This window comes from Sylvia atricapilla, chromosome 3 (genome assembly GCF_009819655.1).
Source record: "Sylvia atricapilla isolate bSylAtr1 chromosome 3, bSylAtr1.pri, whole genome shotgun sequence".
Lineage (NCBI taxonomy): Eukaryota > Metazoa > Chordata > Aves > Passeriformes > Sylviidae > Sylvia > Sylvia atricapilla.
The window spans coordinates 107,772,644-107,794,832 of NC_089142.1; the positions used below are offsets into that span (position 1 = coordinate 107,772,644).

At 40.3% G+C, this 22,189-nt stretch overlaps 1 protein-coding gene across 2 annotated transcripts in view; it reads right to left on the minus strand.

The window, feature by feature from the left end:
* Positions 1-22,189, minus strand: part of PLCB1 (phospholipase C beta 1) — a 339,645-nt gene that overhangs the window by 88,306 nt on the left and 229,150 nt on the right. For both annotated transcript variants that reach the window (XM_066316543.1, XM_066316544.1), the window contains exons 10-14: positions 17,274-17,420; positions 10,773-10,930; positions 7,408-7,490; positions 1,701-1,785; positions 1,037-1,214 (exon numbers count right to left, since the gene is read on the minus strand). In XM_066316543.1, the coding sequence (XP_066172640.1) occupies positions 1,037-1,214; positions 1,701-1,785; positions 7,408-7,490; positions 10,773-10,930; positions 17,274-17,420 (651 nt within the window). The remainder of the gene's footprint in view (positions 1-1,036; positions 1,215-1,700; positions 1,786-7,407; positions 7,491-10,772; positions 10,931-17,273; positions 17,421-22,189) is intronic.

The window sequence follows — 22,189 nt, forward strand, 5'->3', positions numbered from 1 at the left end:
CTTGGGATTTGTCTAAAGCAAATAAAGAAAATATTATTAAGTCATCCCTGACACCAGGTCCTTTGAAATCCAAAGCATGCCCTTTTCATAGTTTCTTAAAAACAACAGTTGAAAACCCTTTCTTTGCTGCTAATAGGATAAACAATGTTATCCACAAATGAAGCAGGATTTCTTTCTTGTTAATTCAGCTTGGGGCAAACTGCCAGCATGAAAATTTTCAGCTCAGTTAATCAGAGTTTAGAAAAAACTACAAACACTGAGGAAAACTTTGTAAATGGCAAATGGCAATGAACTCATATTTCAGCAGAGCTTTCAATTTACTCTGTAAGTTTTCTACTGTGCTGGGGCATAAATGTCTGTGCTTATAAGAACACAAAATTTCAGTCTCAATAGGAGAGGAAATTGCAGTGCAGGGAACAGGGCTGGGAATCAGGATAAAGAGACTTTATAATTTTTGCCTGTTCCCGTCTCTGGAACAGAAGAACACCTTATTGCACTTTAAACAGAGGTCCATGCCATGTTCCCAAGTAATGCAGGACAACAGCGGGTTGAGCCTTCCCTGCATGAGGAACAGGAATCTCATCCCTGTCTCCTAAACCCTGAGGCAGTGCAGACACTCTGCAGCCCTCCTGGGCAATGGGTTCTATCTGAAAGGGCACCAAAGAATGGCAGGCCCAGCCCAGAAGCAACAGGGAAAAGAGAACATTTATATTTGATTTTGGGCTTGGGCACACAGGAAAAGCAGCCAAGGGTGGAGGAGCTGGCAGCCCCATGTCCTTAATAAGCAGTGCAGAGAAATGTTAGCACACATCAGTGAGCCCTGGGTCATTCCATGAGAATTCCTCAGCAGTGAGCCCTCACAGAGCAGACTCCAGGATCACCACACTCAAGTGTTGTTTCCTGTTGAAACTGTGCCCTCAATGGAATAATAACGGTGCCCCTTTACCTCGCTAGAGCACTGCAAAGGGATGGGATTGGAGCTGTAACTAAGCATTTGTGCCTGAGGGAGAGGAATATCAGTAGATCCAAGTCCTACCTGCTCCGGGGGAGGAAGGCTCAAACATACTGGATGTATCACTGCAAGTGTTGGAAGCTTGCTCCGACAGCTTCTTCTTTGCACTCCCGTCTGCTGACTTATGAGACTTCTTCTTATTCTTCACCAGGATTTTGTACATTAGATCCATGGGGCTTGGGAGAGGAACCCCAGCTTCCAGCTTCCAGGAAGAAAGAGGAGAGATTTGTTAGAAGAGCAGAAGAAACCAGCTTAGTTTAGTGGCAGTTTCTTAGGGACCACATGGTACAGGAGAGTTCTGTAACCTCTGTAAGCCCTGTTAAAATGAAATGGATTTTGCACAAGAGGCAATGTCAACATTAAATGAAACAGGGCTACCGAGGGCACTTAAGAAGAAAAATGCTTTATGAAATGTCTGCAGTAATAACCAAAATAAGTATTAGCTCAGATATGAGAGCCTACATTTTAAAACGGCAGCTATGAGGATCAATTGAATTTAAAATACCACAATTCACTCTATCAGGGCAATCTCTGTATCAGAAATGATGCTTAAGTCACCAACAGCTCACGTTGCTTAACTCCCTCCTTTAGACTGAAAGGTTTTATATGAAGAATGAAACAGGGCTGAGACACTTAAATAAAAACTCATACAGACATGTGTGATGTGATAAACACCAAGGAACATTACCGGGTATTTTTCCAACGGATCCATAAGCAGTGCATCTCCAAATATTAACCTGCAGTACTCTGCCATTTTTGCCTGTTGTTTAGGGCTGAAGGGAAGAAAAGAAAGAAATAAATGAGTCCTACTAATCCTCCAGAGTGGAAGCAGCAGTAATGGAGTACCTAATAGCCCTAAACTAGATATAATTTCCTGATCCAATAGCTGCAAATTTTTCAGTGACCTGCATATATCATGCAATTATTTCCATTCCTCCGATGGAGTTTATCAAAAAGAACATACATGAAGTAAAGGCATAAGTCAATGGAATAACAGTGAAACAACCATAACATTAACTTTCTTCTTTCAGGCAATACTTTTATTCAAAACTTAAATATTCTTCCCCTCATGTTACTTTGTACACATGCCTGGCATTTTTCTTGCACTACAGCAGTTTTCACAACATCCTCTATGTTTGCTGAACCTCAGCAAACTCTGCTTATAACCAATTTTCCCAAAATGCAACCAAAAGATTAAACAAGTCCTGCATATCTGTGATGGAAGTTTTAGGACTGAAGATAGGTTTGATGGCTCAGAAACACTATTCCAACCATCTCAAAATGCAGCTCAGTACCACAGTCACTCTCTAATTTTAGAAAACGGAGTATTTTTGTTATATGTGCCTGTTTAAAATGCGTAGCATCTGAGCTGAGGCATCTTTCAAAGTTTCCTTTTTTGACACTCTGTTGGGAAGTCTCGACCAAAGGACAGGTTTATATGGTTTAATATAACTTCCTCAGCTCCTGTTAATTAGGATCTGCATATCATGGAACAGACAGGGATGCTATAAGCCATTATGTTACCATGGAGCTACTTTTCATGACAAAATAGAGCTGGGTATAGAGAAAAAAAAAAAAAAAAAGAAAAAAGAGAGCTCATTTCTCTCTCGCAAAGCAGGAGTTCAACCCTTGGCTGTACCCAGCTAGTCAGTGTTTATCAACTTCCAGGGTCAGCGTGGCCAAACCAGAGCTGAGAAAAAGGTTGGGTGGCCAAATGACATTTCAATCAGAAAATGTAATTTCCCTGGGATCAGCATCCTGGCTGCCCCTGGAAGCAGATAGAGGCTGAAGCAGTCATTAGCTCAGTCACTGACAAAAAATACTGCGAGGAGGCCTTAAATTATTCCCCAAAGCAAGAGCTGCATGCAGTTTGAATCCTGACGGCATTTCACGGATGCTGTGTTTTGCATGGGGCCAGTTCTGCACAGAAGCTAAAAGGCACTTTGAGCTGAGGATGGAAAATAAAGCTGCAGACAAGCGAGGCAGCAGAACGAAGAACCCACATGGGAGAAGGTGATGGAGGAACAGATCAGGCTGGGACACTGTGTTGGGTATTTCCAACCCTCAGCTACCAAGGGAAACGAAGGCACCACTCCAGCAGAGTGTGCATGTGCCATAAATCCAGGGGTCTTCAGAATGAGTTTTATTTCAGTCTTCTCCACCAGTGTGTGTTTTGAGCAGATCCATACTCTCAGAACCCAGAAAGTTCAAAGGGCAACTCCTTGAATCAAAAGAGTTCATTTATTGAATCCGCAGTAATTAGATGGGACGTTATCATCATCATCTTTAAATGGACACAACTCCAAAAAGAGCTCACCACATGAATTAAAAAAATTAAAAAAGCAAGAGTTAAATGTAATAAATTCCCAGCCACCACCACAGCTAGAACAAATTCTTCTGATCTTCTGTGTTTAATTACATGTTTACCTCAAAGAGAGCACAGTGAGAACTTTCATTTTTGCAAACGAGAAAAATGTAATGCAACATTATGTTGGTTCAGCGTATAAATTCCAATGTCACTGCATCCCAGAGGCAGAAAGTAGGAAAATTACATGAAAAACTAATGGGTTTTAACACCCCAAGAAACCTTTGTGCTAGTAAACAAGGCTGAACTAGGAAAATCATGACATTACAAAATTACTTGTTCTTTGTGAACTGGACTATGTGTACAGATACTTTTTAAAAGTTCCTAAGAGGAAATAAAAAACCATTTAGGAGTACCAGCATTTAACTGTGGTAGTTTTTTATGTTCTCTTTCTCCCTACCATATACATCTCTATGCATGCATTGTTGCAAGAGAGATCATTAGGAATAGCAGATTACATATCCCTATTCAAGTATTTTAAAATACTAGTTGGAATACTAGTTTATTTTTATTTTCCATTCTTTGAAGGTTGTGAACCAGAGCAACAGAAACACTGAATTTTCTAAATCAATACGTTCCCCAATTTTGTTATGAAGTCAAAAAGGCAGGCATTTCTTCATCCACATCTCCTGTTACTGGAAATTCTCTCAGCATTCATGCATTGCAGTGAAAATTGATTGTCTGAAAAGAGCTGACTTTACCTGCTTTATGATTTTTACTGTGCAGACATAGACAAGTAGCACAGAGACTAATTATAAATGCCCCCAAAAATGTGCCAGGGCAAAGGGACATGATACCTGGAGGTATGGAAATATAAAGAATATTAAGAAATGTTTTCGTTACCATGATTGTATTGCCTGCACTTTGTTTTACCGTGTTTGTATCATGCCTGTTATGAAGGTCAACCACAGAGGCTCCTTGGCACAACTACTGCTCCCAACATTGCATTTTTATCACTTCTGCAGAGATACTTCCTCTGCATAAGACAAAGGCACAGATGCTTCCCAGAAGAGTCTAAAATAATTCAAAGTGTGGGATGAAAAAGTGATAAAAATCCTGTTAATATTTGAAGCAACAATTCCAGCCAGAAACCAGCAGTATGAATAACTGTAATTAAATTTAATCTTGGAAGCAATCTTATATGGATACTGCTCAAGGATCACTTAACCTTTTTGCTATGTCATCAGTGCATTTCTAATTATAGAGTGTCTGCTTTCAGATTTGCAGATTGCTTATCGGCTTGCAAGCCCCATTTCAAACATCAAGGTCTCCTTGAGGTCTTCTCAACATTTTCAGGGCACTTCTCTGCTGTTTTTTTTTCACAGAACCACAGCTTGTTTTAGTGGTCTTTTTTCCCAGTGGGCATGTTTTGACTTCACTATAAATGATGGCATACATAATATTTTATGTCATCTAAAAGTGACAGGGTTGTCTCTTTTTCTTAACTTTCTATTGCATCTAAACAGGCAAGAAAAAAATACACTAATAGTGGAGTTATGGTACAGAAAATAAAAATCCTTCATGTGCTGTGAAGATGTTGGAGAGGACCCCTTCTAGGAAACACATCAAAGGAAAGCAAATGAGATGATTTACACAATGTGCTAAAAAGTGATTTTTCCCCTAGGTGAACAAAAAGTGTAAAAAATATTCCCATAAACATAAACCAGAAGGAAGAAAAATTGCATTTTAAGTCCAGTGGTGATTAACACTGTCATATCTATGGCAGTGATGTGAAAACTTATTTACCTCTGATAATTGCAGTCTGTTTAAAAGCCATGAACATAGGCTAAAACCATCTTTTTGTTTAAGCCAATGCCAGAATTTCTAGGTGACCAGAATGACACAAATGACTCCCGTAACTTGAAAAGCAGAAAAAATATTTGGTCCTCTAGAATTGGCAATTGATGAAACAAGATTTGTTTGACAGAAATTCTAATAAAACTTTGGCACTTTTTGTTAACATTTAGGACAAACTCCAGCTTTAAGATCTAGGAGAAAAACAACATTCCAAGTAAATGAAAAGACAAAAGGAGCATTCCATGAAATTAGGTGAACTTTTCTGTGAGTGGCATGACTAATTGCAGATTTCTCCAGCAACTAGTGAAGGAATTAAGGGGAAATTGAAGTTGGTAAAATAATTAGGAATTATTTTCAGCCAAAGCAAAAACAGAAAACACACACACTCAATCTGATAATTTACTATAGCAGAAAATAATCACTAGCAGGAAAGAGAAAACATTTGGTCATGGTTTTGCAAAACTTCCTTTGCTAAAAACCTGTGTCTTCGCAAAGTGTGGAAAAGGATATCAGGGAATATACATCAGGTTAATTCCTAATTCCATGGCTGGAGGTTTCTGGAGAGAAAGGTCCAAAGCCTTCCATAGGACAAACTAAATAACAGTAATGCAGCAGGAACTCTGTTCCCTTTCTGTCACATTCCTGCAGCGTCACACCACCTTTAATTCTGACACTGTTTCATTTTATAATTTTAAAGTCATTTTTGTATATAACTTACAGCTGACAGGAGTTTATTTCATAAATCTTTTTACTTCTTCACCTTCCTAAAATAGAACAGATCACCCTGGAACAGTCAAAGATTTAAGTCATAATGACTTTAAAGGGAGAAAAATGTAACTCTGGTGGTTGAAATAATTTAGCTGTTGTTTTTTTCTCTGCCTCATGGTAACAGAGTGGATGTATATTCTAACAAATCCAGAAGAATGAGGACAAAATATAATGCTTTCAAAAATGATGGTTGACATCTTTCCTAAAGGCCAGAGGCTGCCTTTGGAAGCACTGTGAGTTCAGACCTATAGGAATAGGTGAGTGCAAGTCCAAAATGACAAGTATATACCAAAAAGAAATGAGGAGGCCATCAGAAAAGGCAATTAAACACAGCATCTGTGTGGTCTTTCAGAGGAGGACAGGAATAACTAAGCAGGATTTAAGAGGTAGCTGTTTGACTCATAACCACGTGGCCTTAAAATGAGTGCAGAGCAAACACATATTTGCCCACAAGAGGTAAATTTATACCCTGAGGTATACAGGCAGTGGAGCTCAGCTCTCAGATTTTAATATTTTTTACCTACATAATTTTTGATCAATATCTGTTCTTTAAAAACATTCTTACATAGCTTCTCCTACCAGTTTCTTATGACAAGAATGTTCTTCCTAAACCAATGTAAAAGCAGTTTGCCTCCCCCTTTTCCTTTTTCAGAAACATAAGTGCCAACATAATTTCTGATTTCTATTAAGACATTCATAGCTGCTCCCAAGGATATTTTTATTTTACATTGAAAAAACAACACCCCAAAATCAAAACAAAACCCAAAAATTAGTTTCTAAGTCCAAACTGCCCCTAGAAATGTTGTAAATGTTTTCACAGCAAAAAAGTACAAAAGGGAAAAAGGCAATTGAAGCTAAGGCACATGTTATGTGTCAACATCACTCCACTTTGAACCATGTGGTCTCTGCTTTCAAAACCAAAGTTAAGGTAAAAAAAAAATCAGAATTATAAAAATAAAATAGACCACTGGGACAAAACTAGAAGTGTTCTCATTTTTTTTTCTTTTCTTACACAGAAAAATTGTCATTTTCTTGTAACTAAAAAAATAAAATAAAATAAATAAACTTATGCAAACTGTTACTTTTTTGGCAGAAATGAACTCCTGTTTTGCAGTCTTTAAGTCCACGGTTCTGGTCTCTGCTTCTAACCCATGAGACAGACAAAATTCTAAATATGTTTCTAGAACAGAATAGGGTCACAAGCAGGTGAAATACTGCCTCGTTTTCTTCAGAATATTGCTACACTCCAGCAGGACACACCGAGAGTGAAAAGTTAACAAAATCCCTCTCACAATCAAACTTCCTCTGTCACACAAAAGGTCCTGATTCAGGAAGGTTTTCAAAACAGGCCCAATTTCAGTTTTGGATAAGAGCTGCTGTTTGTGTCACAAGTGCACACACAATTCCAAGCCCAGGCCTCATCAAAAACAAAACATCAGACAAGAAAAATGTGGTAATTACTTACGAATCCACATGATTTTCAAAGGAAAGAAGGATTGGAAAGGGCGATGTCTTAAATGCACATTCAGCAATAGCTTCTATTACTTCCTAAAGAATCAAAATAAACAGAGTTACAAATTTAACTCTCTAAAGAAGCAAGAGTTTTAGCCTGCGAAGACAGAGAAGACCTAACAAGCTCCGAAATCATTCCCTGAGATCAGACCTTCCTTACCAAACATCCCAGAAAGCTCTGGATGTGCTCTTGCCACAACCAAATTTTTCGAGCTGAACTATAATCAAATCTCCAAAATTCCTGATGAGTCTCAAGCACCACATTTCTCAAGAAATGACTTATGCCTGCCAAAATCAATAGTTTGAATGTAAAGCTTGGGTCTGGTGTGGAGCTGTTCCATGCCTGCAGCTATGGCTTTAATGCTCTATAATAAACATGCTCTGACAAAGGCACATCTTCTAAACATCATCAGCACAAGCACGTATCCATAAAATCCTTAGTTACTCTGACTCACATTTTAGTTCCTTCTCTCTCTCTCTCTTTTTTTTTTTTTTTTTTTTTTTTGATGACAGAAATCCCTTTAAGGCAAAATAAAGGAAAAAAAGAAATCTTTATTCAATTAAAACAGTCGGTTCTGTGGTAATTACCACATGACTCAGAAAAGAAAACTTCTGTAAAGATTCCTGTAAGCTGTATGGAAAACCAGTAACCCTAAATCCAGTAGAAAAGTAATTTGATAACCATGATTTTAGTGAGGTGCACAGTAAATGCACTCATTATTACAAATTCTGAAACATTTCCCTCTTGGAAGAAATTTCTCTTCCAGAAGAACATACAAAACACTGAAGACTTTTCATATGCTGGTAAACTCTGGAGTTTCTAAGAACTCATAAGTCTTTGCCATGCCAAATCATAAGGATGACTAAAACCTAAAAGATGCATTTATTTTAAACAAGCTTTCTCTGGGGATTCCTCTTGTTCATTTTCTGTACTTTTAGAGGCTCAACTGAGAAGCACAACAGTAAGAAATCCACTTCCTAAAAGAAAAGCTGAGCTTCTGGTACCTTCCTCTGGCCCGCATTTTCAGCTGCCTTCCTGCTGCAAGAGGGGATGGACTCCTGTGTGAGTGAGGAAAATAACGTGGAAGATGACGAGATGTGAGGATGAAAAGCTCAGACACTGGTTCAGAGAAGGCAAATGCTCCATGGTCAGAGAGAAAAACAAGCTGGCAGGTTCCATACCTGGCTCCAGCTGCAGAATGACTCACCTGAAGCAGCTCCCCAAGGTGTAAACATGGTCATGGCATGACACCCTTGGGATCCCCCCTGGCAGCAGCTCACAGTCCACAGCTGAGAAAAAACCTTGTGGATTTCTGAGTCATGAGGCAAGGGGAAAACCAAGGAACCGAAGAGCCCAGGAACATAAGGCTGGGGAGTGTACAGTGCTGCTGCCTCTGCACTTGAGGAAGTCTGTCTGAGGCTGTGAAAGCCAGCAGACCGAGCAGAATCCTTGTGCTGTGGTCACAGCAAACGTGTGAGCTGATAAATGATTCAGCATTCAAGACATGGATTGATTCTCACACTCCTGACACATTATTTCACTGCCATTTTGCTCCTCCCCAGCCATGCAGCACACTTCGAATGGTGAGAAGAAATCGAGATGTTTTTCACATTTTTCTGTGTGGATTAAAAAAATGCCTGCCCTGAAACGACCGACTCCTGAGGAGGTTTAAAATACCTTCCAATATCTCTCCTGCCAGCACAGTGCCAAGGGTTGAACATCCAAATATCCAGGGATAATCCTTGTTCCCACTAATGATCCTTTTAAAAATCAGATTAACTTCGTTTTAAATTCCTGCTCATGACCAAAGCCGTCGAGAGCTATCTTCCTTAATTAAAGGACTTCCAGCAATCAAGCCCCACGCCTATAAACATAATTGGCTTCCCATAAACATAACTGGAAAGTTAATAACAAACGTGCAAGAAGGTTGTTTTACGTGTTTCTGTGATTAAGGCAATCAGAGGAGAATTAGAGAAAGCAAACTGGAAGAAAAGGAGTGTTCTGGTACAAGTGAAACTTGATGTTTCTGTTTGTGGCAGACCTGTTTGCTTTATTTCCTAAAGAAAGGCACTTGAAGATAAGAAAAAAACACCATCAACAGGTTCCAAGTATGGGAGAAATGTCTCAAAGCTGTAGCTGGCACAGAAACCACACGTAATCCCTGGAACATAACCAAAGGCAATAATGAACATTTTCCCACATATTCCTGCACACAGCTAAGGCTCGAAATGTATTTCCATGGTGAGTTAGTGTCTCAGATGAAGAAGAATTATTTCTTCACACTTCAAAAATGATTTCCTGAGGTATCATTATAAGCTGTGCTGTCTAACAACTCTAACAGTACAGGAAAACACCTCCATTATGCTCCTCTAACACCTTGGATCAAAAACATCTTTAAGAAGAAGATAACAATTTAAGGTTATTGCTAAGGGTATGGTCTCCACCTTATACCGTAGAAAATGAAATGGAAGATGAAATTCAATAATAAAGATGACATGTTTAGGGTTTGAATGGCACAAATGTCCCTTCTCAGTCTCCAAAGATACTGATTTTTCTTTTTTTTCACCCTCTTGTGCTTTGGGTGTGATTCTAAGCATCAGGGATAACATTGCACACACACTTTACTATTTTTTTTAAATATAATGACAAGTGTCTGAGTCATGTGCACGGAGCCTTCCCATCTGACCACGAGCAGCACATTATTCTCTGCTCACAGGAATTTAAAGGCTCGCAAATTGTTGAGATCTAACTGCTACTTCCTGTCTCCATTCAGGACTTTTTCCTCTCACTGCCAGTGGCCAGGCAGAGAAGAGAAAAGGAGTGTAGTGGTGTGCTGGTTACTGCTGTCCAAACCCTGTGGCCTCCAGCTCTGTCCCACCGAGCTCCAACCCAACCAGTGGTTTCTCCCAGTGCCTCCACAGCCCCATTTGTGGCTGTGCAGAACCAGCTGTGGTGGCTGTGCCTGGTCCCTCAGCCCTGGCTGTGGCCTTGCCTGGTTCTCCCCCTGGGAGATCTGCTGCAGGGACGTGCACAGGAGCACGGACCTGGGCACGGGGCCCAGTCCCAGATGGCACCGCTATCACACCGCATAATCCCTTTTCCTCACACTGCCACGACCTCCAGGAACCTCTCCCCACGCAGGGTCCAAACGCTGCAACTCTCCTCTTCCAGCCATCCTGCACCCGCTCCGTAATTTCCTCTTCCAGCGTCTTTCCGCCCTCCCATTTCTGCCCGTCCCGCCTTCGCAGCTGTGCGTCCGCGATGGTTTGGCAGCAGAAGAGCCCTCCCCAGCTACGGCAGCTGCCCCAGCGCTGTACCTTGAAGGAGATCTCCGTCGTCATGGTGAAGCCGTGGGTGATGACGGGCTCCTCCTCGGCTGTCCGTCCCTTCCAGCAGTCCAGCTCCACACAGCGGCAGCCCGACAGCAGCACCTGCCGGTACATCTCCACCGAGGAGTTGCCAGCCAGCTGTCCAGCTGGGACACAGCACAAAAAAAAATGGAAAAAGGCAGTCATTCTGGGCCCCGGGAAGAGATACAACTTGGCTAACAATGATTAGAGGTAACAGCAGCTTTTACCCTCGCCTCAGAGGAATAACGCTCCAAGGAACAGGAAAAGCCCAAGAACTCAATGGAAATTACTTTTTGGATCCTGCCCTCAGTCAAAGAGAGAAATAACCCAGCTGAAGCCAGCTCAAAAGCTTCTGCTGGGCAGCATCAAATACATGAAATGAGATAATAATAACGATAAAAAAGTTCTACGAGATTTTGTTATCCTTTGACAAGCAATTCAGAGGTGACTCAGGAGACCAGGACCACATTTTCTCACAACGTGCAATGCAGTTTAGTACAAGATGAAACAAACCCCCTGGAATCACTAAGGGCACCATCGTTAGGTCCAAAATCAATATTTAATATGCTAACCACTGCAATCAGCTGGTCAGTTAAATTTCCTGATGTGACACTATATTATGTAGGAGGGAGAAATTCAATTAAACTGTCCTTTTCCAGTAACACGATAATATAAATTTAAAAATAAGGCAGGAAACCCCATTTTTTCCAAACCTGGGAAGTATTAAAAAAAGAAACACACAAAAAATTCCCAGCCCAAGCCAACAAAGAAGTCCAGTTGGATTCAGGGAAGGATATCCAGCCAGACTGTCTTCATCTGCTGCAACAGGTTTGATTACAGTCATTCAGATACAAATTTCTTGCAGCAGAGAGGTAACAGTAATGGAAGAATGGTAATGTGCTTCTTCTAGATGAGAAGAAAATGGATGCAGCTTCCTGCTTTCTAGCAGAATGTCTTCCCGGATTTCTTGAAGGGAAATTAGTTTTCTTTTTTGGGAGGCAGTGAGTTCATTTACAGCGAAGCTTCTTTGCTGACTGGAGACATATAAAAAACTTCATCTAGACTGGCATATACTATAATGCAGATTAAGCCTCATTTTATTGTCTCTGTGATTCTATGTTTAGGTTTTATGCTGGGAAATACACATTTTGGGATTTGCTTCACAAAACAGCATTGTCTGTTTTTTACCTTGTACTAAAAACTGTAACAGAACCCCTTTTTGTCTGAAAATCCCTGTTTACAGTTTCCGTCTGATACATGAGGTGGAACAATCCTAAATACTCCACAAGGTATTAACATTACTCCTGTTGAAATCCGTAAGAATCCTTAGTTCCTGCTGGAACCAGTGAGAAATATCTGCTACTAACAGAAGAAATTCACCAGTGCTGGAAACCTCTGAAAATCCAAATGAAGTCAGCAAAGTGACAATGTGTGTCTTTTTTTTTTTTTTTTTTTTTAATATAATTTCAGCTTTTTCCTGTTTCACCTTTGATTATGGCCGACTATCTTTCTTTACACAAAAGCCTTTTTGGTGCAATTCCAATGTCTGGGTTAAGCAGGGGCTCTTTTTTCTTTGTAGGATGCAAACATAAGCATGGATCAGGGAATAACAACTCACATTTCCATGTACTCATCCCTAAATTCTGCTTATGAAATCCTGGCTCTCATAGGGATCCACTGAACCCTACTGCCTAAAAAAACCCACATTCACTTAGCAAACTGTTCTAACACTGTCTTTCTTTTCCCTCAGAGCATTCTGAGTTTGGATTATGAAACTATCCTATGATTAACAAACTCTATTTCCGAGAGACTCCTGGTGGTTATCATTGCTAAGTGTTTTGGGCTCCAAGATCCTTCACCTTCAAAAGTGCTTAAGTAAATCATGACATGCATCATTTGCCATATGACACTTCCCACACTACCTTATTAATAAGGCTCAGACGTTTTGGAAGGATTCCTGCAAAGGATAAGAGGCTATTCAACCTCCAAACCATACAATCTTCAGAAAGACTCACAGGCAGAGTGTAAAATGCTAGCACACATTTTAACAGTCCCAACAGCTTGTTTTTATGAAATACAGAATATGAGGAATGTTCCCCCAAATGTAAGGGGTTTGCATATATTGTTTAGAAATATCTATTGTGTGGGTCCCTATTTGCATTTATTTTAAAATACTCCTTTTGCATTTTAAAATGTGATAACACAGAGACTAAAGGGAACACTTCCAGTATATTTTTTAATAGTCAGAGTACAGATAATTTTTTTTAATACTGGAAATTGAAAGCATTATGTATTCCCTTCTACAATGCAAGCAGTGTCTACAGTAATACCATACGTAACATTTGCATCCCAGCACTCTATATGAACTAAGGAGAAACAGATTTTGACAAAAATTGACTTTTCTGAATAATGTAATGGCCAAATAATACCTGACAGGATACTATGCAAAACGAGCTGGTGCTGATTGATGTAAGCTGAGGATATGACCCAGGTCTCCCCACACTTCTGTAACCTCAAGCTGCTCATTTCTCAGGAAGTGCCTCCCTGTTAGGTTCATTCATCACTGTTTTTCCAAGTGAAAGTTATTTGCAATATGTAGAGTTAAAACATGGTTGCTACCTATTTAAGGTATCTTTCCTCTCCAAACTGGGGGATCTTTGGATCCAGCTATTTTGAAACAACTGACCCTTCACTATCCTAGAACCAGAGGCTGCTTCTTCCCTCTCTCCCAACACTTTCTCCCAGCAGGAGGTGTCTGTATCCTCCCTTTGCTGGGCACAAATACGAGTTGCTAAATCTCTCTCCAGACAAGTCCTGGAGAAGCAATCAGTGCCCTGGATCATGCACTGGGGGTTGCAGTGAGCAAACTCAGAGCCCCACACTGCTGGGAGCCTGGCTCCTCACTCCAGCAGCCACACAAGGTGCTGGCAGCTGAGGTCTTTTTCAGACACAGCAGGTTTATCTGAATTTATTTTCCTCCTGAGCTATTTCCCCACGCACAGGACAAGCGGATCAGATCCCACACCATGACAACACTCTGCTCTGCTTGTATGTCAGTCAGAATCAGGCTCCCAGCCTTGCCTGCTGTTTTTAACTCTTCACACTGGACCAAAGCACCATGTGTGGTCAGCAGCAGGAAGGTGTCAGCCAGCTTTTCATCCCTTCTGTACGGTGCTGTCAGCTCGGAAACTGCTCCGGAGGCTTTGAAGGTGGAGAGGGTTTCAAGAAAGGGCTGAATGCAGACAATAAGCAGCAACAGTGAGGACTGAGGAATCACAGAACAGAAAAGCTGGAGGATGGTAGATGAGAGGTCACAGGCAGCAACAGAGATCTGCCACTCAAGAGACATTTTTCTAGAAATAACTGAAAAACCAGGCTGTAAGCAGGGAAGCAGATGCTGAGGGATAGTCCCACATTGGCTACATGTGCTCAGCTGACAACCTACTGCTGAGATTATTGATCCTTTTAGCCAAAACATGTGTTAAAGGTGTGTGATTTTAGTATTTTGCATTTCCCATATACAACAGCAGGTTGCCCAGCCCTCAAAACATGCAAGGCTGAGTGCAATACATCGTCATTTATCTCTGACTTTGGGTGCTGCGGAAAGAAATGTTGCAAAGTCAGTCCTTGCAGCAGAAATCTGAGGTGAGACTCCAGGAAGAAGCAGGGTAGCACTTTAAGGGTTCTAAGAAATAAAGAAATAAATATGACACCAGTGAGAAAAAAAAGATGAGACAGTAAAAAAGGTTTCTTAAAGATGACACTTCTTTAAGTTAGCTTAGGTTCACTGCAATCACTTCTTTCTTCATGGATTTTTACCTTTGTTCTTAAAAATTATGTTTCCCTAAGAAAAAAGAAAGCAATAAAACTTCTAAATAAATAACCAGGACTTGGTGTACTGCCAAGGGTTTCTACTAAAGGCTAGGAAAATGATCAGCATAATTAAAAATAAAGTCAGAGTGTGCACTTGGTGCTTTTTATGTTATAATGTTGTTTCTTTGTGAATGCTTTTTCTGGGTTAAAAAAAACTAACAAAGGGAGAGATAATTGGTAGGGCATTAAGCTCAGTAATCATAAAGTAATGCCAGACTGAATGGTTTTCCTGTTGTCCTGATAATTATTACATGACTAGTTGCTATTTCATGGCCTCAAATCAGGGCAAAGGTGCTTCCAAGGCTTCCCTTCCAAAGCCATGAGCACTTGAGCAGATCCTTCAAACTCTTCTGGGGAAAAGGAATAACCTGCCACCATTAATTTTATTAATTTTACTTCCTTGTTGGAAGAAAACAAATGGGAATGTGATTGCTGTATCTGATGTAGGCTCGAAGCAAAATCCAAGGCTGTCAGTTTTTGTGTAATGCACAGATAAAAATCAAATCATTAATCCCATTGTGGCCAGCTGCCACACATTCACTGAACATAATGAACCCACTTAAAGGGAAGGGCTTGTGGTTTGTGCCTGTAAATGTGAAAATATGCGCTCTGAAAAGGAATTTGAAACAGTTTCAAACTCCTCTCACACTATCCCCTGAGTTTATCCTCATTTACTCCCCTCAGTTTACTAAGCTAGGAATATTTTGTCAAATTAAGACTGAAGACCATGTTTCCAAATATAGCCTCTGAAGTTACTTAGAAATGCAAGCAAAGAAACCTGTAGATGCAATCTGAGATGATTTGCAGACTTTCAGAAACAAAGTCAAAGCAAATTTAGCAAGTGTCAAGGTAAATAATTAAACATGTGAGGTCACTTGTAGTGCAGTTAAAAAAATTAGAATAGGTTGGGCTAATAATGAATTCCCGTCCTCAGTTCTTTGGGTTTTGGTTCTAAACCTTTGGAGCACATCTCTGTCCTGACCAGCCCTGACAAAAATCTGTGGTATGGACCTGGTAATAAATTCCTGCTGGTAGAGGGGAGAGCAGTCTTTCATCTCTTCAGATCAACCTTAAATTGCATTGTCTTTAAACCTCCTGTGGGCTTCTCACTTTAGTACTACAATTTTACTGTTTTCTTCCAGAATATCTGTATAAAGCTGCAGCATTTGGCTTAAGCACCAACTAATCCTCAGTGACAGGACAAAGTCCATATTGGAGGTAAGAGCTCTGCAGAGCATCACAGTTAAAAATTGCTTTTGCTTTGGCCGTGTCTTCGCTCCACCAAAGAGCATAAATTTCTGCATATTGGAATCATAACTTAAAAGTGGCCACACTGATTTTTTGTTTCTTTTAATTCAGAGAAAGAAAATCGCTGTCAAAACAAATACTTATGTGACACGTTCTAGCACAAAACGCATTTTACAGCTGAGATATAAACCCCTGAAAAATGGTGCCTAATGGAAACAATGACAGTTCATTCACTCCATGAAAGCTGGCGAAGGTGCTGGAGAAGGAGCTGTAACAAACATAAAGCAGATGAAAATAACTCCCGTGAGGTCTGTTTAGAGTGGGCATTACCACTGCCTGGGGTTGTTCGTGTTCAGGCATACTGGCATTCTGAAGGAGTTGGTCACTTAAGGCCAGTCTGTTAATAGCATTAAAAAGCCTACATTATGCATAAACCACATTTTTAGCGCTCGGTGCAGCATCATTTTTTAAAATCAAACACAATGCTAAGTCATTAGCAAACATGACAGGACAAAGCAAACGTCAAATCAAACAAGAGAGAGCCCCCTGTGCACATCTGCTTGCCCAAAACATTTGTTCCTATGTAAACCAAACTAAAATAGTAAATTTACAATCATTTTCTCACTAAGTTAACAGAACCTTGGACTAGAAAACTAATGCCAAAAGTTGAATTCCTAAACTGCCTTAGCGTTTTCTAAGTCTCAAAGCATTGTTGACTTCGCTGTGCAAACAATACAGTTCAGACTGTAAATCTAATTAACAGGAACCTCTGGGTGCCCACCCTTTTTAAAAACGTAACACCTAAAAATTTCAGCTCAGATGTTAGATATTGTCAGGGAGCAGATCTCTACTCCTTGCATTTATGAGCCATCAGAAAATTATTTGCCATGTTGGAACCTCGCTAATCTCTGAATCAAAGCAAATTTTGTGGAGCACAACAAACTGCCATATTTAACTTTTAGGGGAAAATTTATGAGCTACTGAGATGTTTCCCATGTTCTGCTTTCCACACATGCTATCTTTGTTGTCATAAAAAGTACAATGTTCATTCTCCTCCCTAAATAGGATCCTGCTTGAGGGAATCTTTCCAGGGACTTCACTGGGTTTCTGACCAGGCCTTATCTGAACAACACAACTGCAGCTCACGTATTAATAAAAGTATATTTTATGCAATTGTGTTGCAGCTGCAACAAAAAAAAAAAAACATCAAGTGCCACCCTTGCTTCCCTGAAAACAACTCCATCATCTGTTCAATGCTGATGTTTTTAGTGTATTTTATGTTACCTCTGAAAATACATTCAGAATTTTTGCAAGGTAAGAAATCAGATCTGTTCAACATTGCCGTACCTGTGAGGTAGGTGTTGTGTGAGGAGTTGATGAAATAGTGTGACAGTGGTTGGGACATATCTTCATTTAAATCCAGTTTCTCAGGGGGAACGACGCCGTTCTCTTCTCCGCTCAGATACCGCATAAATCCGTCCACGGATATCTGTCCTGAGAGAAACACAGACCCAGGGAAAGCACCAGTTAGCTTCAACTGCAGATTTTGTGACACGCACACAAAGTCAATATACACTTACACAAAGGCATGTGTGAAACACCAGATACCCATCAGCCTGGCTTTCACCTGGTTTTCCAAATATTCTTTGGTTACCACTGCCTCATTTTCAGCCACACGAGTTGTTAATAACACACATGCCTTTAGCTGTAACCAAGATAAAGCACTTCATAATCAGCATCTACAGAAAATCAAGTGCATGGGGGAATCAGAGTTATAGCAAAAACAGATCTAAGACCATCAAGGAAAGGGATCTTTGGGAGACAAAACAAAGCACCTTTTCCAGAGGAAACCAAGAAACCTGTGGAGAGCCACAGACACAGGTAACTCTAACCTCTTTTGAGTGTGGTTCAGTGTGTGTATGAAGCACCTCTCAAGTGGGAACTAAGCTTTGCTTTGTAATTTTTATATCTGCCTTTTAATTCATATCTCATTGGAGGGCCAGCATAAATGATCATTTCATCTGCTGCTGTCATATTAGAAAGCTGAGTCCTATCCTTTCATTCATCTCAGTGGAGCTGCTCTCACTACATCAGGAGGACTTTTGCTGTCAAGCCTTCCACATGAAGTTGACTTCAGGGTGTCAATTTGTACATTTAGACTAAAAAGAAATCCAGTAATCTATTAATTGAAGATTACTACTTAGTTGAACAAATTTGAGACATTTTTATTTCCCTGGTATTTTTCCCTGTTTTGTTTAAATTTCAAGTGTTTACTCAACCACATATCTTTAGTTGTTTCAGCACCTTCCTACTGTAAAAGAGATCTTCTGTATCTCTGAACTACATGTCTGGTGACTCCCAATAATGAGAATTTCTTCCCTCTTGCATCCAACACAAGATACTCTGCACAGTCTGTTAAAGCAAAAATCTCATTTGCCTGATGATAGCATTGAAAAACTGAAGATGTCAGTTCTACTCCTGACTCTACTACTCTCTCCTTTCAGGATCAATCAATTTTTATACTAAAACATAAACTTACACGTATTTTTCTAGAATGTTAAAAAGTAGCAGACAATCTTGTCTGTTTTGGGGTTTTTTAAGCTCGTAACCACATGATGCAAATATTGCATATAAAGCATTTACTCAAAAACTGCGCTTGGACCTGATCTGGCTCTTGCTCAGAGAGGAAAAGATAGAACAGTCTTAAAGTGCTCATCCCTCATTTTCCTAACAAACGAAGACTGATAGCATTAAACAAACTTATTCGTAAGTGAAGAAATGCAGTGACAATTCAGAGCAATGCAATTGCCATTCATCCTTATGGCAACAATTGTAAGAAGGTTGGAAAGGGAAACATCAGGTCCATCTGCTGTTTTAAGGCTGTAATCTAAGTGCAATCCTGTCAGGCTCCACAGCTGCTTTGCAATAGGGTAACAAATCATCCAGAGATGGAGGTCCATGTACTTTCCCCAAGAAAAAAATGTAAGAAGGTGAAAATCAGGAAAAAAACCCACCACTGAGGTTTTTTGTGAAACTACAGGTTTAGGAACAACCTTTCCACAACCTGAACAGAATGCCAACAGTACCAGGTGCTATCGTGGAGTTAGCCTGACCTAAAATCCACCCAAGAGAACACTCTGCATTAAGTTTACTGGGATATAGGTAGAGAATGTGTTGTGTATGCATACCAAGTGAAATAACAGAGGTCAAAACAAAGTTAAGATCTGAACGGGACAGCTACCATTTGCATTTTGTGATACTGACTCATGCACAAGTTCTCAAGCTTCTCAAAGTGATCTTTGTGCTCAATCCTCAAAGTGCACCTGGCAAGCAGGGGCCTTGTTTTTCAGATGGAGATGGTTCTCCTGTGCATTGCTGCTGCTATTAACATAAATCCCAGCAAGCATTATTCACACCTATAATTAGGCAGCTTCTGAGTTACCCACTTGTCTGAGCTCACGGCTCTAGAATGCAATTTCCCCTATCACAATTAAGCAGTCAGCATTTCAGGAAGTGAAGCAATTTGCAAGCCCAATGACAGCCAATATTGCACCAGTGAGAGTTTGTCTGTGGAATGGAGATGGCAGCTGTCAAAGGGGCTTTGTGTCCTGGATACTGAAGAGTAGATTGTTTGTGACCAATGTCAATAATATTCTGAGAGGATGATCCTTGGTGAACAGTCATCTAAAAAAAAATAGCCTCAATTAAGTGGTAAGATTTGTTCTCTGCTTCCTTAAACATATTACACCTTTACACAGACACTGGCAAGAAAAAATAGTATGTGATCAATTGTTTTGATCCCAGATGTCATCTTTTATCTTTGGCTATATAACAGAAAGATTAAATGGTATGCTTAGGTATAAAAAGTTAGAGAGACAAGAGACACATAATGCAAAGACACAGAGACATGCCAGATTCACATTTTTTTCTTTTTCTTTTTTTTTTTTTGGCTTTCTGTATGAAAATTATCTTAGCCCTAAAATTTTGATTAAACTTCCAAAAATATCTAGTGTGCTTTCGACACTTCAAGTTGTAGTGTTAATTGGCTTGTCTTTTTCACTCACCACTGCCGTGTTAAATTTGATCTGAGGTCTCTTTTTGGGATGGAACTCACATCTGTGCTAGCACAGCCACGTTAGCAGCTACAGCCCTCAGTGACACCCTTTTCTCTCAAGAGTTTGGAGTTTGCCAGCACAAGAAATTTATTTTTCTACTCCTTTAAACACCTCTTCTCTAATTTACCTGATTAATTACAATTCCCTTCCCTATGGGGTCACTTAGTAGCGCTTTATTAAAACAACTAAAACCAGCACAAACATAAAAATGGCTCCATTTCCTTGAGGTATGTGGCCAGTTGAAAAGTTCAACACAACTCGCTCGGTGCTCTGAGACACCTGCTGCTGAAGAAGGAGAGCTCCCTCATCCTGCACTCTCCATCAGACATCTCCCTTTTCCCCTCTCTCTCTGTCGTCTTCCCCTCACACTCTGCACATTCTCCTCTCACATTCTGCACGTTTCCCCCTCACACGTGGCCCATCTTCCCTCACTCTCAGAACGCTTTTCCCTTCACACTTTGCCCTTTTTCTCCTCACGCTCTGCACTTTTCCCTTTGCATTTTTCCCTTCGAACTTCGCCCTATTTCCCCTTAGGCCTTCCATTTTGCACTTTCCACCCACACTCTGCACTTTTCCTGCTTCCCTTTGCCCATTTTTCCTCACACTTCACCCTTTACCCCTCACACCTCACATATTTTCCCCTCACACTGCACTTTTCCCCTAACTTTGCACTCTTTCTGTACTCTCACCCTTTTCCTCTCACCCTCTTCACCTCTTCCCCTCTCACTTTGCTTTTCCCCTCATGCTTTCCGCTTTTCCTCCTCATATTTTCCACTTTTCCTGCCTCACTCTGCCCGTTTTCCCTCACACTTACACCTTCTCCCTCACTCTGTTCATTTCCCCCTCACGTTTCACTTTCCCCCATCACACTTTGCACATTTTTTCTTCACATTTCACTTTTTCCCCCTCACGCTTTACACTTTTCCTCCTCACTTTGCACTCTGTCTGCACTTTTGCCCTTTTTCTCTCACACTCTGCACTTCTCCCCCCTCTCACTTTGGACTTTTTTTTCCTCATATTGTCCACTTTTCCATTCTCTCTTTGCACTTTTCCCCGTTTTTATTTTTCCCTTCAAGCTTTACCATATTACCCTTACAGTTTGCACTCTTTCCCTCACTTTGCACTCCTTCTGCACTTTTGCACCTTTCCCCTCACACTTTGCACATTTTTGACTTGGTTCCCAAACCCCTATAAGCGGCCAGCTAAAGTTTGGTGCCAGCCAAGTAAATAACAGATCAATTTTAATGATTTTTATTGTTCATTGGAAGAGGCCTGAAAAACGCAAGAACAAGTGTGGTGGAGAAATACAAAAGTGTCTAATGTATTCTTAGTCACGGACATTTCCAATACCTCAAGATTAGAAATGTGTAGCTGCACACTTGTGTAAAGATTATACAGGCTTTAATCTAACTCTAGAAATGTACCTGAATTAAAAACTTTCAAGAGTTTGGAAAGGCACTGCAGAGTCTGGCAATGTCTCTCTGTGCCTCTCTCTGTATTTGTACACACATGCAGAAGAAGAATGTGAAGCAGTTTCTTAGCAAATGGTTCCACAGAACATCTCAAACTGCTGCTCTGCACAACCTTCAGGGTGGTGGAATTCCTGCAGAGATCAAAAAAGAACCACCACACTGGGAACCAAGGGAAGGCAACTGATTCTGGCATTTTTTTCATTAAAATCTGATAGGAAGGAGAAGTAATTTCCTACTGGAAGAGGAATATGTCGAGAGATTCTATTGAATTTCCCGATTGTGATCAGCTACATTATATGAAACATGGGAAGTGTTTGTGCAGCTTGATCTTCTGCATCCCTGGCTCCACCTGAGCGTCCCAAAATAGTTACAAGGGAGGGAAAAAAAAAAGAAAAAAAGCACAAATGAGGTGGCAAGTTCTATGCATTTCACAAAAATTCCTTATAAACTCCAGCCACACGATCCCATACCTCTCAAGATCTATTATAATGGATCAAATACATGAATATTCCTGGTTCAGAGGAAACCACATAAAAATGTAACTGTTACTTCGTCTACAAGCATCAAGGCTCTTTTCTAGTCAACATTTAGTCAGGTCTAAATACAACATAAGTCACTTCTATTATCCCAGACACCTTTTCCTGGAAGTAGTCTTCAGGAAGGTGACACACTTCTG